We start from the raw sequence: 16,074 nt of genomic DNA on the forward strand, positions 1-16,074 counted from the left end.
CGGCCGCCCCGGCTCGCTGTCGCCGCGCAGTTTAACTTTAGTTCCCAGAAGTTTCCCGGGCGCCACGTGTCTGGGACTTTTGTCGGGGACGCCCTCCGTGTTTGCCGCTTCTCGAGGAGGAGTGGCGCGCGTCGCGTTCTGCGCCGAAGCTCTGATCCGAGCTGTGGGGGCCGCCTGGCGCGGGGCGCGCTTCTGCCGCCGGGGAGCCGGCGCGGGCGCCGGCCTGAGGGCCGCGGGGCGCGGGGCCGGCCGGCGGCGACTGGTGCCCGCGGTTCCGGCTGCCCTGGCTCTTCGGGAAGCCGCTTTCCGCCACTTGTTAGCACCGGCGCCCGGAGAGACCTGACGAGGCCCGGCGCGGCGGCGGCGGCGGCGGCGGCTCTGGAGCCCCGCGGGGCGGGGGCCGCGTGGGCTCGCTCGGCGCTCCGTCCGCGCCTGGGGGTCCCCCTGGCTCCGGCTCTGGGTGACTTCCCGGGGACGCTGCCGTCAGGTAGCGGGAAGGAGGGCCGATGCAGAGTCACGGCCGCTGATGCTTTGCTTCTTGTCCGAAAGTTTTCCTTGAGAACAGGGCAGATTGCAAAACACAAGCCGAACCGCCTTTTCCTCGTCAAGGCGGTGTGTGTGTTTAAGAGCGGCTGTGGTCTCTCGTGCGCGCCCCCGAGTGCAGCCGCTTCTCCCGCCGCCCGCCCGGCTGGGCGTCTGCTGCGTTATTTCCTCCCGCCCCGGGGTCGCCCTGAGCGCCGGGGCCGCGCCGTTTTCGCGGGCAGGGTGGCCGCCGAGCTTCTCGGAGACCGGGGTGCTGGTGTTCAGCGGGACGCCCGGCCCGCTCCTCCGAGGCCCCCTCGTGCTCCACACCTAGAGACGGGAGTTCGCATCAGTATTTTCTCAGTGAGTTAATTGGGAGGAAGGGCGAGTTGTTCCTCCTCCATCCTCGCGCTGTGCTGCGGGCCTGCGGACGCGGGTGTGTGACAGGCCGATGCTCTGTTTGAGGAGGCGGAGGCCGGCCGGCCCCTCCGCTGGCGCAGTCGGCGTGGCGCGCCTGCCCTGCCGGGCGCTCGGTTTGCAGCCCGGAGGTGTGACGAGTCCCATTCCGTGGTAGATTTGCTGTCAGACTGGTGGTGGTGGTGCCTACCCCTGACGACTGGCGCCTGACGCAGCCTTTCTCTGTGATTGACAGATATGCTTGTGGATTGCAACGTCCCTGCGTGAGCCGGTTCTCGTCGGCTCCTGGGGATTGAAGAGAAAATGCCCGGTGTCACACCGAGCGAAAGCAGCGGACTTTCCAGAGGAAGTCCGTCCAAGAAAAACAGACTTTCCTTGAAGTTTTTTCAGAAAAAGGAAACTAAGAGAGCCTTGGATTTCACAGATTCTCCAGAAAACGAAGAAAAAGCCGAGTGTCGAGGCTCTGAAATGTACGTATGCCGGTTCGGCCGTGTGCTGTCTGGAGGCCGCGTCGGCGCGGGCGCCCGGGCCGGCGTCCAGGCAGCCGGCGTCCAGGCGCGAGCGCCGCCCGCTCCCGGGGCTGAGGCGGGAGCGCACCGGGGAGGAGTGTCTGCCTGCACTTACTTTCCAGCCCCCGCCCGAGTGTAGCGCAGCGCGTTTTTGTAAGGCTAAGAAAACAGGCAGTTCTTTCGGTTCAGAGGATGCGACAGTTCCCTGAGATCGTTCAGCTTTGTAGTCACGCCTAGCATCTAAACGATCAAACCTGTTGGGGTGTACAGTTGCGGATCCTCTTTCAAATGAAGATAGGATGCTTTTGAGGCACATGCCTCAGGGACTGAACACTGAGACCCCCTCGAGCCCCGCGCGCCAGCAGTTGCTCTGGCCGAGGCCGCGCGGCTGGGCTGAGGTCCCACGCGCGCTGTCGGCCGGGCCGGCGTCAGTCTTGCTCGGCAGCCTTCACGCCCGTACACGCTGAGGGGCGGGCGGACAGCTGGCGGCAGTACCGTGAACGGGAGTGCGGCGGGGGCCTGCCGGGTGTCCCGGAGGTCAGGCGTCAGCTGCAGCGGGCGCTTTTGAGGGACAGCTGTGTGAGTCTCTTCTTAGACTCTCGTTCCTCTTAATCTTTGACTAAGGAGTCTGACTTCTCAGTGCAGCCTCTCCCAAATACTGTCAGTCGGGTTATTCCCAGGTCTCTACCCAGACTTAAACGACTTGATTGGAATGTCATGTTGGCTTTACAAATCAGTTCCAGTTCCTCAGTTTCTACTCTGTAAAACGGGATTAGCAGCCTCTTGATGGAAATTGTTTTGAGGCTTATTGAGTGTAAATAATGTTTTTAAAGTGCTTATAAAACTTTCATTCTGGGTGTATAGCAATTTTTGCACCTGTACAGGTTTCTTCTCTTAAAATGTCATCTGAATAAAATCCATATACTTTTGAGACCATACAACTTTTGGGAAAAGACTCAATCTAAGGAAGTAATGTTTCCACTTCGTTTCTTTAAATACTTCATTATACCTCTCTCCCCTCTATACTCAATAGTGATCAAGTTGTTCCGGCAGCACAGTCCTCACCTATAAACTGTGAGAAGAGGGAGAACTTGTTACCATTTGTGGGACTGAATAATCTCGGCAATACTTGTTATCTTAATAGTATACTTCAGGTAAACTGACAGTTTTGCTATATAATGAAACTTGACTAGGTAAAGAATGATGTAACATTTAGTGTTTCTGAGAATTTCAGATTATTGGCGGATTTTAATTGTCCATACTGCCTTTGCCTTTGTAAGTAAACCAGAATGGGCTAAAGTAATAATAATGATTCTAAGTTGCATGTTAAAACTTCTTTGGGGTAAGAGAAAGTGATATATTAAATATAATTGGGATAGCAAAATTGCGTAGATCTTGGTTAAGGGGAAGATGCCAAACCTTTAGTTTTTCTGCCCAATTCCTGTTGCCATGGTGATAATATATTTTAACACTTGGAACTGTATCTGCTTAATGTTTTACCCTTATAACCATAAGTCTGAGCAGTGTCTGCTCAGGCTCAGTGTCTTGCTGCCAGTGAGGGAAGACAAGTGGGCTACTATGATGAAATAGAGAACAATTTTGACAAAAATATTAGATCTCAGAATTTTAAGTGATGCACATTTAAAAGTGCTTTACAAAAAGTGTGATAGCGTTTTAATGATTTTAGGTACATTGTTGTTTGTTCAGTAAACACTCAGACAGTCTCACTTTTTATAGGTATTATATTTTTGTCCGGGTTTTAAATCTGGAGTGAAGCACTTATTTAATATTATTTCAAGGAAGAAAGAAGCCCTAAAAGATGAAGCCAATCAAAGAGATAAGGTAAAAAAAATAAGAGGATATAAAAAGTAAATTAATAGAAATTCACTTGCTTAGAAATGAAAAAGTAATAAATAAACACAGGATTTGGGAGGAGGATGACAAAGATTATTTCCCTCAGTATCAGAAAGGCAGTTATTTTTGATTGTAACCTATCATTAACTCAATAAAAAATTAAAAAAAAAAAGGCAGTTATTTTTCATTCTTGCAAGGTAGCTAACTACATTATCCCCTTTTAGAGTGTCTTCTCCGGTCCTCTAATGTATTGTTTACTAATCAGCACTGTTATTTGTATACCACCATCACAATTTATCATACCTTTCTGTCATCTGCTATTTATCTATTGTTTTCAAATTGATTCGCTTTTAAAATAAGAAACCTTTGACTTACATAATTAGAAAAATGTTATCCACATAATAGAAAGTAATCAAGAAATACTCTTACAAATCTTTAAAAAGTTTGTTTGTATATCTCCATAAAATTAGTGTTATAATGAAATTAAATTTAGAAAAGCTAGTATTGTCTAGTGAGACAAAGACAAGAAGGTGGAAGGTACTTAATTTGTTGATAAATATATTGGTTGTGTATTTCTTTCTTGACAGGGGAATTGCAAAGAAGATTCTTTGACAAGTTATGAACTAATATGCAGTTTACAGTCCTTGATCATTTCAGTTGAACAGCTTCAGGCTAATTTTCTCTTAAATCCAGAGAAATACACTGATGAACTTGCTACTCAGCCAAGGCGACTGCTTAACACACTCAGGTATAACCTATAATATAACTGTAGGATTCCAGCTTAGTTGCTTATTGCTCTCTTTGCAGGAGAGTATATGTGAACAAATGGGAATAAAGGGCAAAGAAGATACAAACTAGAGAGCTATGGTCCTTAACATCCCTGAGGCTCCAAAAACTAGAAATTTTTTCACGAGTTTGGTAGTAAATTCATTAGATCTGAATTTGTATGAGTTTATTTACAGCTTTATTCCTATTTATCTGTAATGTGAATATTCATACTTTTTTCTGTAGAAATTGTAATGTGTTTAATTACGGGATACTGCCCCATATCATGTTGGTGATACATATTTTATGTGCCATATTGTTTTTAATCTGAAAATATCTGAATTCCTAAACACATTTGGTCCTAAGGATTTCAGATTAGGAATTATAGGTCTATATTCAAAATATATTATACATAAGAAATGTAAATTCCAAATATTCTATTTTTGTTGTATGTGCTTAGAAGATAACTATTAGTTAATTGGATTAGATTTCTTTGTAGTATTATCTTTAAAAAATGAAACTTTACCCTATATATAATATAGCCTTATCCAAAATATTATAGGGTACGTCTTTAAAAAATTATTTAATCATTTAGTTTAGGAATGGACCTAGATATAATACATTGCTATATGTTTGTTAAGAGGCAGTTGAGCATGGGGGCCAAGAGCAGATTTGAACCCTGGCTTTGAATCTCAGTGACCTTGGGCAAGTTACCTAATCTGTACATAGTGTTGATAATAGTACTTACCTCAGAGGGTTATTGTGAGAATTATGTTATACATATAATAAGCCTTTTGAAGAAAACCTGGTACATGGTAAACACTGTATATGTATTAGCTGCTATTAACAATAATGTATTTAGAAGAGGATCGAAGTATTTGTGATCATGAAAGTGAAGTAAAATTTGTTTTAACTTTTAGTTACAAGTTTAAATAATTTTCAAATTAGTAGCTGAATAAATGTTTTTAGATTTTTAAAATAATTTATAATATCCCTGTAAATGAATTCATTTCTATATAGAAAATTTTTCTCCTTTTTTTTGTATTATATCTTCAAAACTAGAATACATGAAATGGGAATTTTTATTTATAGGGAACTCAACCCTATGTATGAAGGATATCTACAGCATGATGCACAGGAAGTATTACAGTGTATTTTGGGAAACATTCAAGAAACATGCCAACTTCTAAAAGAAGAAGAAGTAAAAAATGTGGCAGAATTATCTACTAAGGTAGAGGAAAAACCTCATCAGAAAGGGGAAAGGAGTGGTATTAACAGCGTAGAGATGGACAGCATGAGGCATTCTGAAGACCATAAAGAAAAACTCCCAAAAGGGAATGGGAAAAGAAAAAGTGACACTGAATTTGGCAACATGAAGAAAAAAGTTAAAGTATCCAAGGAACACCAGTCATTAGAAGAAAACCAGAGACAAACCAGATCAAAAAGAAAAGCTACAGGTGATATGTTAGAGATTCCTCCTAAAATAATCCCCAAGTACATTTCTGAAGGTGAGAGTGCAAGACCCTCACAAAAGAAATCCAGAGTTAAAGTAAATTGGTTAAAGCCTGCAACTAAGCAACCTAGCATTCTTTCTAAATTCTGTAGTCTGGGAAAAATAACAACACACCAAGGATCCAAAGAACAATCTAAAGAAAGTGAATATCTTGAAGAGGACTTGGGGAAGGGTGAAAATGATGACACAACTAATGGTTGTGGACTTGAATCTCCAGGGAACGATGTTAAATCCATTAATGTTAATGAAGTTAAGCCCATAAACACAGGTCAGTATAATTTATTCTTAGACATTGATAGGTAGGAGGATTAACAGCTCTAGAACTGGAATTTTCTCTTCTTAGATACACCTACAATATAAATCTGGTAAAGTTTTAAGAGAGAAATTAACACTGAATGTAAACTGTGGTGTTTTAAGCTCTGCTTAGATGAACCGTGTGTGTGTGTGTGTGTGTGTGTGTGTGTGTATGTATGTATGTGTGTATATAAATCGCATTAATCTTAAGGTAATATTAACTTACAGTTTATAAACGAGGAGAGTTCAGTACATTTTAATGGAAAGAGAATAAATATGTTACCCCCTTAACATATACAGTATTTGACAAATTCATGAAAGAAGTGCATTTAGCGAAATGCAGTTTTAAAGTAGAGAACTAAGTAGTTATATCATACCAGAACTGGATTTCTACCTAGTTTTGTCCGCATCTACAGATCTCAGGGAAGATGTGTAGTATTGACGTGGTTAATGGTTTTATCAAAAGTATCATCCTTAGTTTGGGGTTCTTCTTTGGGGAGTGTCTTTGGGAAGGGAGTAAAGACACAATTGTGACTCTCTTCGTTTTTAGAGACAACAGGAATTCATACTCGAAACTATCTTTACAGGGAATGTATACTTCATGAATAAGGCACCTCTTAATGCCAATAAGCAAGTTGAGATATGAAAATCAGCCTTTTTATTCATGATATACTTTAAATGGAATATTGGTTATTTGGGCCATGCTGAGAAACTAATCTTTATAGACTTACATTTTTCTATTTTTGTTTTAGGTGCAGAGCAGATTGGTTTTGAGCTAGTAGAGAAATTATTTCAAGGTCAGCTGGTATTAAGGACTCGTTGCTTAGAATGTGAAAGTTTAACAGAAAGAAGAGAAGATTTTCAAGACATCAGTGTACCAGTGCAAGAAGATGAGCTTTCCAAAGTAGAGGAGAGTTCTGAAAGTAAGCAAAATTGGCATCTTGTATGGACTGTGGAATAATTATAGTTTTCTTCAACATAACAAAAAGTCTGACAGTAGCTTGTATAATTATTGAGAAAAAAGCTGGCTTTTGGTGTCTTTGGTATAATAAAATATTTCTGCTCATACAACTTAGTAATAGTTAGCATTTAGAAAATGGTGGCATCTTTATTTTGATGTGTAGAGTGTGTCATAATGGGAAAATGAAATGTTTAGTAAGCTAACTTTTGGGAGGAACCTGAATCGCAGAGCTACGGAGGCTATTTTTGTTAACACAGTATCTGAACTACTGTCTTGTCTAGTATAAACCACAAAAAGTATGGAAATGTCATGGGAAATGGTCCTGAGACTGGTTTACCTGTTTGGATCTTGCCATTGGTTATTAAATATAAACTGAAGTCTGTCTTACAGAGTCGGAGACTAGGTTGATCTTGATTTTGCGGTCCCTATCACCTAAATATTTTTTGGCTGACCAAATATAAATATTTAAAAGATACATATGCTGTTGAGGATGAACGTGTAAGATTTTCTGAAACTAAAAAAGGAAGTCTTTTCATTTATTATTTGGGAAGGATTTAGTCAGTTGAAATTACATGCTAATTTTGAACATGGAACTCTGTGGTTTAATTTTTTAAATGTCTGAGATTTTTTGTGAGTGAAAAAGATTCTCTTATGTAGTTTCTCCAGAGCCAAAAACAGAAATGAAGACTCTGAGATGGGCAATTTCACAATTTGCTTCAGTGGAGAGAATTGTAGGAGAAGATAAATATTTCTGTGAAAATTGCCATCATTATACTGAAGCCGAACGAAGTCTTTTGTTTGACAAAATGCCTGAAGTTATAACTATTCATTTGAAGTGCTTTGCTGCTAGTGGCTTAGAGTGAGTATTATAATAAAAGCTATATGAAGAAAATGAGCTGCTATATAAGAAGTTTTGTTCAAAATACTTTAATAGTAACAAAATAGTATAATATAAACTGTTGAAGTAATTTATAAAAATTGCCCTAGAAAAGTTTGTTCTTAAGTTTCCCTGTAAAAGTGCATCAGTTTAAATCCTTTTGGTATGAATACATATTCTATGATTTTTCCCACATATTTAGATACAGTTTTTGTTGAATTGATTAAAGCAGGGAGCAAATTTTGTATACATCAAGATTTTTCTGAGGGGAGAAAAAGGGCAAAAGTATTTTAGTTTTAATTAAGGTAAGCCAGGAAATCAAACTAGTCTTTCAACAACTTGAGAGATTCTTCTATAGTTGAAAATTGAAATATCTAAAAGCTATTAAAAAATGATAAGTACAGAAATGCCAGTTACATTTTGGATAGTCTGACTTGTCCTGACATGTGTGCACAATGTCATTGTAGATTTTATTCCTTTCTGTGTTAGCGAATTGTTTGAAATTACCATGAGGGCTTCCCAGTAGCTCTCCACACACCTTATTATGCCAGAAGATGACATAGTCCTTTCTCTCAGTGGACTTTATCTTTGCTACAATACTATCTTATTTAATGTTGTCCCCAGATCTTGGTAGAGGCAAACTTCACATTAAAATGACTTACTAAAATGTGAAGGATTTTGAAGTTCAGTGTTTTTAAAATGCCATTTATTTTAATTTTTTGTGAAGAAGATTGACCCTGAGCTGACATCTGTTGCCAGTCTTCCTTTATTTTATGTGGGCTGCTGCCACAGCATGGCTTGATGAGTGGTGCTAGGTCTGTGCCCAGGATCAGAACCTGCAAACCCCAGGCCTCCAAAGCAGAGTGGGCAAACTTAACCACTATGACACTGGGCCAGCCCACCATTTATTTTTTTAATGCACAAAATTAGGAAAATAAAGAGGGGGAAATGTCATATATCCCTCACAGGAACACCTGAATATTAGCACTTCTTCAATATTTTTTCTTTGTGTAAATGTTGTAAATATTACACAAAATTCGGGTCTTGTTTTTATTCTTTTGTGTTTATTATGAGTACTAAATCCCCGCGCCCCCCCCCCCCCCCCCCCCCCCCCCCCCCCCGCCCTGTCCCCTAGGAAGATTCACCCTGAGCTAACATGTTTCCAATCTTCCTTTTTTGTTTTGCTTGAGGAAGATTGGCCATGAGCTAACATATGTGCCAGTCCTCCTCTATTCTGTATGTGGGATGCAGCCACAGCATAGCTGATGAATGGTGTAGGTCTGCACCCAGGATCTGAACCTGCAAACCTGGCCATCAAAGCAGACTGTGCAAACTTAACCACTATGCCACAGTGCCGGCCCCTATGAGTACTAAATATTAAGGGTTCACTCAGACTTTTACTTGGTTTCACATTGGGTGTAAATGTATCAAGTTGGAATCACAGAAAATTTTCTTTTTTCTTCCAAAGGTTTGATTGTTATGGTGGTGGACTTTCCAAGATCAACACTCCCTTACTGACACCTCTTAAATTGTCACTAGAAGAATGGAGCACAAAGCCAACCAACGATAGCTATGGATTATTTGCTGTTGTGATGCATAGCGGCATTACAATTAGTAGCGGGCATTACACTGCTTCTGTTAAAGTCACTGACCTTAACAGTTTAGAACTGGATAAGGGAAATTTTGTAGTGGACCAAATGTGTGAAATAGGTAAACCAGAACCATCAAATGAGGAGGAAGCAAGGGGTGTGGTGGAAAATTATGCTGATGAAGATGTCTCGATTAGAGTTGGTGCAAATACACAGCCAAGTAAAGTTTTGAACAAAAAAAATGTAGAAGCTATTGGACTTCTTGGAGGACAAAAGAGCAAAGCAGATTATGAGCTATACAACAAAGCGTCTAATCCTGATAAAGGTGCCAGTACAGCATTTGCTGAAAACAGAAGTTCTGAGACTAACAGTTCTAATGGGACCCATGAATCTGATAGAAACAAGGAATCCAGTGACCAAACAGGCATTAACATTAGTGGATTTGAGAACAAAATTTCATATGTAGTGCAAAGCTTAAAGGAGTATGAGGGGAAGTGGTTGCTTTTTGATGATTCTGAAGTGAAAGTCACTGAAGAGAAGGACTTTTTGAATTCTCTTTCCCCTTCTACATCTCCTACGTCCACGCCTTACTTGCTATTTTATAAGAAATTATAGAGTGAGTGTATTTTCCTTGTGTATATACTAAACAGACCTGGACAAACGTTGGCAAAGTTGATTACATTAAAGGGTCTTTGGCTTATCTTTTGAAGCCATTGGATATTACTGGTTTCTTTCGGTTTTTATAAAATAGTGAAGTTGGAATTGAAAACCATGTTAATTTTTAGAATTCATTTTCCTTAGTAGAGACTAGTGATGCATTAGCTTCTGGGAACAAACTTCTATAGGTTCTTAATTATCCAAAACAGAAGCATTTAAACAGTTTTGCGTCTGCTTTTTAAAATAAAGTGCTTGTATTTTTATCTCCATATTTTGGAGTAATTATCTACATGATGTTTATAGGTCCTGTAGTTTTTCAGCTAGAAGGAGAATCTCATTTCAGTACATTTAGTTTCATAAGTCGTGAAGCCAGATCCTTGATGGGCTGTATTAGAGGCACAAAGTCTGGAAGAGGTGTATTCACAATGGTGTACATTTTGTGCCTTGAATCACTTTGAAGAGTCTCAGAAAACCTGGACAGTCAGCCCCCTTCTATCTTCACAAGAATTTTACTTGTATTTATGAAGATGATTCTGTATTCTAGTAAATCTTTTTAGGCATGGACTAATTTGTATCTCTTCATAGTCATACTCTACACAATCTGTATATAGTACATCAAATTTAGAGGTGTGACCTTAAAGTTAACTTTTTTAAAAAACCAAGAGGTCAATAAAACTTAAACTGCTTAACAACTATGTATACAAATGCTTGAATTTTTTTTACTTGCACATTTTTATGATAGATATAGCTTGGTTCTCTTAAAGATCAGAATATGTGTGTGTATGTATACTATATACACATATTATACATAGACACACATAGAAGAGAAAGCATGCATAATTACCTTTAATAAAATTTTCTGAAAGTTGAAGGTGAAGAAATTTTCAAGTAGGAGAAATTGTGCTTAGTCTATCCAAGTTGTCATACTTAAAAGAAGTTTACAATAAAAATGGTCACATCCTAGTTGTCCTTTAAAGGAGACAGAACTATGGAATCCAAACTTAGATGATGCTTTGGGTACACATAAAAACTTGGTTAAATTTTCATTTTAAATACAGTATATTAAATTGGTAAATGATCAGTTATCTTACGACTTGTTAAAGGACATCCTTGGTATTAAGAATATTAAAAATAATTCTAAAGAATATATAAATGCTATTGGAATAACACTTCTACACCCCATTTTAACAGATGAAAGTACCTTTAACAAATAAACTAGTTGCCCATTTAAAATGTCTTTCATTCTTCCACAAGATGATGTGATATAAAGTCAGTTCTCACCTGTTTCTATCTTCAGAATCACTGATGGAACTTTAAAAAGAAACAGCCCTGAACACCACCCACACACTTCTGATGGGGTAGTTCTGGGACAGTGCCTGGGCTTCTAACACTCAGGAGGCAGCCAAGTTAAGAATTTTTTAAGAAAAGTATGTGGGAAGTTAGGTGTTCACTATCATCCAGTGTTTTAAGAAAAAAGCCTCTTCTGACTTGAGTCAAAAGATAATTAGTATTGCAAGATAATTAAGTCATAAACCTTAAAATTCATGATATTGTCACCGAGATGCATGTGAAACAATCCAAACTCTTACATAAGTGTAACCTAATGAGAAATGACCAATAGGTTACTAAATATTCTCTCCCTTATGTCTACCTGCCCCCCCCCTCCTCCCCTAAAGATGCAAGAGTATATGTGTTACCTTTTTTTGATTTAATGAGTTTCCATTCTTGACTCCTTGCCTTTCCTTATTGTTCATCTGGATTGTCTGTCCCCAAATAGATTTTTGAGGTTATGCCTTTTTGACTTCTCAGTTCACCCCTTTTGGTCCTACGTTGTAGACTCATCTGAAAAAGCTTTTTGTGATTCAGTCTTTGAATTGATCTAGGTAAGAGGAATTTGAGGGAATATTGCCTGTTATAAGGTAGGCTGAAGGGGGGATACCAGCCATCACCTCTGCTCTCAAGAGAATTGAACATTTTTGAGATCTTGTTTTCAACACCAACTACAGAATGAAGGCACTATTAAATTTGATCAGTTCTTAAGTGATTCATGTAACATGGTCAGTCTGTAATACTATGCAAAGAAGACATATCCTTCACAACACTTGCAGAAATCATTAATGTGCACTTTCTCAGAAAAACTTGAGTAATTGAAATATTTTCAAAAAAATTTTTGCAGTTTTTCATATAAAATTATTCATATTCTTAAAACAGCTGATTTTACTTTACATGTACTTTGTAAAATCTATACAAGTGTCAAAAAACAGAACTCGTTCAGCTAGTAGATTGAAACACTAGCTGTCTGTTTTATGGTGATAGAAGATCGTTTTAAAGCAGGTTTCTAACTTACCAGTTTAGATCCCTAAAAAACTGATAACATGACTAGCTTGTTTAATTTGAAACACAGGAATCATTCATTTCAGTCCCTTTGAGTCTTGAAGTTCATACTATCATTAGTATACTAAGGTTGGGAGTCAAAGATGAAGCTATTGTCACTGGTTAGCTATCTCAGTATTTAATCATTATTTATAGACAAAAGCTTTATCAGGTAAAGTTATTTCTGCAATTTATTCTAAATCCCTTTTTTGGATGTCTAAATGGAAAATAGCTTAGAAACCAGTGTTAAGACTTCACAAACCAGTTATCAGTATATCTCACCCATTTAATTTATTCATTTATTTAATGTGGGCTCTTCTTTGGGCCCATAAAGTAACTGTCAATTTTGATCTTCATTTTGCTAGTTTTGGAACTAGCTCTTGAATCAACTCTAACTTATTCTCTGCCTTTGTCAATAAAGAAAAATTTTTGAAGTCTCAGTAAAATTAGTGTAAACGTTCACATATTTAATAGTACCTTTAAAATAAGCATTACTACATTTAAAATGGTTCCAGGATGAATCTATAAACGGTAATATAAATTAAAAAATACAAACTTAAAGTAAATAAATTTAACATTAGCCATGGTATAAATAATGGTAAATGTATAGTGTACCTTTGAGTCATTGAATTGTCTTAAAAAATAAAGAACAGCATATTACCAGAACATTAAAACCATAGCCATGATTCTCAAACTTCAACAATCTACATTTGATACTGTTTGGCCACTGCATTCTTCAATGAGTAAATTAATGCTATAATTTCCAGAATTAAGTCCCAAGTCCTATTTTTCGACAGATCTTAACTTCCTTTCACGCTCAATGGCTCTTTTCAAATGAATAAAACAAATGTGTTTATTTTAGAGATCCATTTTGCGCAGGCTCATTCGACTGAAGGAATCTCTGGGGAGAAAATGAAAGAATATAGTTATCAAGTAAACAATTTTCACATACTCCTTTAAAGTATGTTTTAAGTACTTTTTTTCTGCCACAGTTATCTCAAAGTTTTGCCACCAAAAACGTAACTTTAAAACTTCTTTACCACCAAAGTTTTTATTAACTTTCAAGTTACATGCTCATCTTACACACACTGCGCTATATATTCTGGCTTGCAGACTTCTCTACAGATTAAAAATATATTACAGTAAGCACTTTGCCAAGTCCATTGCACATTTATTCATTTGTCCAATAGGTATATTTGATATTGTGATAAAACAGGAACTAAGGAATAATGACAGATTTCAGGAAAAGATTTGGGGTCATTAAAAGGCAAAAGGCATGTATTTCTTTACTAAGATATTAAATTCTATGTCTTAAATCAGTGGTTCTCAAACTTCTGGGCTTTAGGTCCTTTTTACACTCTTAAAAATTGAGGACCGCAGGAAGCTTTCATTTACATGGGTTCTCTGTTGATATTTAATATTAGAAATTAACACTAAAAATTTTAACTTATTATTTTACAAAACTCATGTGTTGTTATAAATCACAGTGTTTCTTAAAAATAACCTGTAGGGATTTTAGAAGAGTGGCACTCTTAAATATTTAATGTCTGGTTTAAGAGAAAGCCTAGATTCTCCTGTCTGCTTCTGCATTCAATCTTTTACGCTAACACATCGCACGGAGTCTCCGGAAAACTCCACTGTACTCTCATGAGCATGAGGGTGAAGCCCTGACGTTTACAATCTCTAGGAAGGAAAGGACAGGTACAAAGAGATCCTGTTCAATTCTGAGTCTCAAAGCTTGGTTTTTGGTTCCAGGAAAAAGAGCAGTCTTGAAAGCTAGACTGTTCATCAAGAAAAGTTTTCTAAATTCCAAAAAACTGCCTTCAAATACTAAGAACTAAAGCTTGGAGGACTGACCATAATGTAGATAATAGAGAAAGGCAGAACTCAGGATGATGGGTTAAAGGAAAGTTTCCTTCAGATGGGAGACTACAGTCTTTCCACTGGAAGGAGCTGGGAGATAAAGGAAGTGAGAATAGGATTAGGAGACAGTCTTACACCTCAGGGATCCAGCCCCCTCTCCCTGGACCTTTGACCAATAGGTATGACACTGGTGGAGGGGGTTAGAGGCAGCAAGAAGGCAAGCCAAAAGTGGAGGGGGCCAGTGTTGCTTCCCCCTGGGAACTTTAAGAGGAGACCACCTAGGGTGTCTCACATAAATATAGGATGGTGGAAGCAAAATATATTTTGCCAGAGAGAGGATCTAAAAGAGGCCCCCTGGTCTCCCTCAGTTCCTGTACATGATCTACATGCCCCTGTAGCGGACATGACATACAGCAGGCCCTGAGTAGACACTGAATAAATGTGTGAGTGAGATCTAGAAGTACAAAAGCATTAGGTCACTGAAAACAGGACTCACTTCCAGATGGTCAAATGGCCAGTTTAACTTTCTTTTTTAGTATATTATACCATGCGTCCACCTTCTGTTTTCATAAAAGAAACTTCAAAGGCCTTCCAAATATTAATTCATCAGGTAAGTACAACTTAATAGCTTTACTGTGATCAATTCAAAGCAAAGTGTGGTAAAATATCAGTGCCACAATAATTCAATAGATGTACATATGTTTGCATTTCAAAATGCAAAACAGGCAGCTTACTTTTAGCAGTTGTCATGCCCACTGTCCAGAATTCAGGTGCTAAAAAGTAAAATGTTAAGCACTGTCCTTGGAACTTTATATGTCATTTAATTTTCCACAACAACCTCTTCAGGATAAGTATCATTTAATTTTACAGAGGAGAAATCTAAAAATTAGATTAAATTACCTGCTCAAGTAGAACTAGGATCAGTTGTAGCAAATTCAAAGTTATTTCCATTCTAATTTTGTCACACTTAGAAAGTGGAGAAAAATCCTGAAGGCTTCTTGATACTCAATGGGATTTCCTGTTTTAATACAAATCTAGAAGACCATACTGTACACTGTTTACTGTCAGGGCTGAGGGAAATGAAGACCTAGCTCCTGATACATTTTAGTGAATTCTCCCACAAAAATACCAGAAAGTGTGACAGGCCTTTAAAAGGAGTTTTAGGAGGTCAGACTTATCAGGTGTGGTGTCCTGATGAGTGTGAGTACTTAACACATTTTATTCTAGAATTACAGAAAGAAGTGCCTTTTATCTTGTAGGCTGACTCACGTATTGATGGTGAAAGGCTTAGAGTCATGTGCCACATAATGACATTTTGGTCAAGAATGGACCGAATATATGACAGGGGTCCCATAAGATTAGTACCATACAGCCTAGCTGTGTAGTAGGTTATACTATCTGGGTTTGTGTAAGTTCACTCTATGATGTTCGCACAAAAAGGAAATCGCCTAATGATGCATTTCTCAGAGCCCATTCCTGTCGTTAAGCAACACATGACTGTATACTGCTTGAACTTGCTGGGTTTCAGGAGACACAATATCTGAAACCATGTGATAAAAGTTGTACTAATTCACTATTAAAACAAGTAATTCAAGTAGATTTCATTTTTCTGAAGATATCAAAAATAACAGAAAACAAGCATACCTGTGACAGGTGACAGGTAATACTGCCTTGTATAACTGAGGGATCTTTCTGTTTATCAGAGGCTGCAGGGCCTCTTTAAGGCGATGATAGTTTCTCTCCAGTTCCCTTTGATACTCCTTTTGATCTGGCCCAATTAAGCTCTTATTTTTTCTTAAGGCATCCTCACACCTAGGAAAAACAATGTGTTATCAAAAGATTTCTTCTGGCATAGTGCTATAGAAAAGTCCCCCCTATCT

General features: G+C 38.7%; 2 protein-coding genes across 11 annotated transcripts in view; one reads left to right on the plus strand and one right to left on the minus strand.

The window, feature by feature from the left end:
* Window positions 1-864: 864 nt before the first annotated feature.
* On the plus strand, window positions 865-10,657 carry USP1 (ubiquitin specific peptidase 1). 3 transcript variants are annotated; one of them, XM_046645662.1, is made up of 9 exons: window positions 865-885; window positions 1,175-1,409; window positions 2,482-2,602; window positions 3,186-3,290; window positions 3,890-4,050; window positions 5,130-5,848; window positions 6,627-6,797; window positions 7,493-7,694; window positions 9,181-10,657. In XM_046645662.1, exons 2-9 carry the CDS (start codon window positions 1,243-1,245, stop codon window positions 9,914-9,916), a joined length of 2,382 nt encoding a protein of 793 aa, XP_046501618.1. In that variant the 5' UTR covers window positions 865-885; window positions 1,175-1,242; the 3' UTR covers window positions 9,917-10,657. The 3 variants fall into 3 exon arrangements, with proteins under 3 accessions (XP_046501618.1, XP_046501620.1, XP_046501619.1); XM_046645664.1 differs by having other exon boundaries at window positions 5,130-5,524; XM_046645663.1 differs by having other exon boundaries at window positions 866-885; window positions 5,160-5,848.
* A 1,851-nt stretch (window positions 10,658-12,508) lies between these two features.
* The window catches only part of DOCK7 (dedicator of cytokinesis 7), a 204,520-nt gene continuing 200,954 nt past the window's right edge, over window positions 12,509-16,074 (minus strand). For all 8 annotated transcript variants that reach the window (XM_046645659.1, XM_046645657.1, XM_046645656.1 and 5 more), the window contains 2 exons: window positions 15,839-16,006; window positions 12,509-13,232 (listed from right to left, as the gene is read on the minus strand). In XM_046645659.1, coding sequence (XP_046501615.1) covers window positions 13,190-13,232; window positions 15,839-16,006 — 211 coding nt within the window. In that variant the 3' untranslated portion in view covers window positions 12,509-13,189. The remainder of the gene's footprint in view (window positions 13,233-15,838; window positions 16,007-16,074) is intronic.

This window comes from Equus quagga, chromosome 18 (assembly GCF_021613505.1).
Source record: "Equus quagga isolate Etosha38 chromosome 18, UCLA_HA_Equagga_1.0, whole genome shotgun sequence".
Lineage (NCBI taxonomy): Eukaryota > Metazoa > Chordata > Mammalia > Perissodactyla > Equidae > Equus > Equus quagga.

What these genes read in the sequence shown, in the direction of transcription:
- USP1 (XM_046645662.1), top strand. Translation starts at nt 1,243, where the DNA reads ATGCCCGGTGTCACACCGAGCGAAAGCAGCGGACTTTCCAGAGGAAGT. An exon ending in GAGTGTCGAGGCTCTGAAAT is followed by an intron (nt 1,410 to 2,481) that starts GTACGTATGCCG and finishes TATACTCAATAG; the next exon opens with TGATCAAGTTGTTCCGGCAG. An exon ending in CGACTGCTTAACACACTCAG is followed by an intron (nt 4,051 to 5,129) that starts GTATAACCTATA and finishes CTTCAAAACTAG; the next exon opens with AATACATGAAATGGGAATTT.